Genomic DNA, 1735 nt, shown 5'->3' on the forward strand with positions numbered 1-1735 from the left:
TTTTTCCATTTTAATAATATTTTAAATTCATTTTTTTCTTATTTTAATTTTAATTTTTTAAAGTTACATTTCCTTTTTTGTTGGTAACTATTTTCTTTCAGATTGTACATCCATTTTACAGTGTGTTGCTTTGTGTGGCTGTCAAACGCCCCACTTCGTGGCGCCTTCTGCCTCAGTTTAATTTATGTGATGGCCATTATGGGTGCTGCGACATATCTTCTGTATGAACTGCGGCAGTATAGTTGTTTTCTCGTAGTGTTCAGGGAGGCTTATATGCCACGCCCTCCCTGCACGTTACGCGTTGCAACCGCTCCAGTTGCCGGTATCTTTCCATGCCTGTAGCGTCTTTTGGTTTGCTGTGCTAGTTTTACACATTTTCTACCAACACGGGGTACTCCTCCTTGCTCTCTCTCCAGTCGCTCTCTTTGCCCTCGTTGCTTGCCTTTTTCTTTCGCTCTGCTCTCTGTCACTCACTCTCTCTCGCTCCCTTCTCTCTTACCTGGCTTCTCTGTGCTCTCTTTCTCGGAGTCCAACTCCCTCGCAGTTTCGTTGAGGGGTTGGGCACCGTTTCCAGTTCCTGTGTTGCTCTGTGTTCTGAGAGGTCTTTCCACTCTCCGCTCCGGATTTCGATCGAGTCTGCAGAGTCCACCTTCCATATCCAGCTGGGTTTGTCCTCAAGCTCGTCCTGGTTTTTTTTGTGCCAAACGGCTTTTTCCCCATTAGTCCCTTTCTGGGGACGAGGCCACTGGTAACATTGTTTTCAACTTCCCACTGTGGCTTCTCTCCGGGGGTGTGACATTGTCCACAAAAAAAAGAAAGAAAGAAAGAAGAAGAAGGACTATCTCTCCAGGAGACCATATGTAGAGGCTACATCTGATTTTTGGTTGTCAGGTGAGGAGGAGGCTGGGGAAGGGAGGTCATGATCTTGGGAGTCTACAGCCCGGGGGTCTGACAGTTTGCAATGCCAACAAGGAAATATGGCTACTGAGGAACAACTCCAAGAGATGGTGGCTGCAGTTCAGAACCTCTCTGCCGAGGTCCGTAACCTCTCGATGGAGGTGCAAAACTTAAAGGCAGAAAACTCAGTTTTGAAGCAGCTGGTCACAGTTCGAGAACCCAGACAGGTCGACTTACCTCCTATGTCATTTCCTTCTGGCAAATTTGATGGGACACCTAAACAGTTAAAGGAGTTTTTGGACACTTGTAAAGTGTACTTCACCTTTCGTACTAATATGTTCACTACAGGCAATTCCCAAGTCGGGTTTGTCATCTCAAACATGTCAGGAAATGCTTTAGCCTGGGCTACTCCTTTAGTCACCAGAGCTGATCCTGCACTTCAAGAATATAATGCATTTCTGACTCTACTCAAGCAGAATTTCAAAAGACAGGAAATATTGTACACTGCTTGTGAAGACCTCCTCGATATACGCCAAGGACAAACTGATGTTCTCTCCTACATCTCGACTTTTAAAAGACTGGTAACTGAGACGGGATAGTCGGAGCAGTCCCAATTCGTCATCTTCAGATGAGGTCTTCGAGAAGACATAAAGGACGAGTTGGCTAGATCACCAAGACCTGCTACATTGTCTGATTTATAGGCCTCGGCCCCACAGATTGAGTACAGACTTCATGAAAGAAAGCAGAAAAGATGTCGCCATCACTCCTCTGCTTTTGCTTCAGACCTTCCGCCTCCTTCCTTATCTGTCAATACACGCACAGAAGAACCTATGCAGAT

General features: G+C 45.8%; 1 protein-coding gene across 1 annotated transcript; it reads left to right on the top strand.

Moving 5' to 3' along the window:
* The first annotated feature begins 977 nt into the window (after positions 1 to 977).
* LOC138520331 (protein LDOC1-like) lies at positions 978 to 1496 on the top strand. The gene has a single exon (XM_069632760.1). The coding sequence runs from the start codon at positions 978 to 980 to the stop codon at positions 1494 to 1496; it is 519 nt and encodes a 172-aa protein (XP_069488861.1).
* Positions 1497 to 1735: the final 239 nt, after the last annotated feature.

Source organism: Ambystoma mexicanum, chromosome 13 (genome assembly GCF_040938575.1).
Source record: "Ambystoma mexicanum isolate Mex_15411 chromosome 13, UKY_AmexF1_1, whole genome shotgun sequence".
Classification (NCBI taxonomy): Eukaryota; Metazoa; Chordata; class Amphibia; order Caudata; family Ambystomatidae; genus Ambystoma; species Ambystoma mexicanum.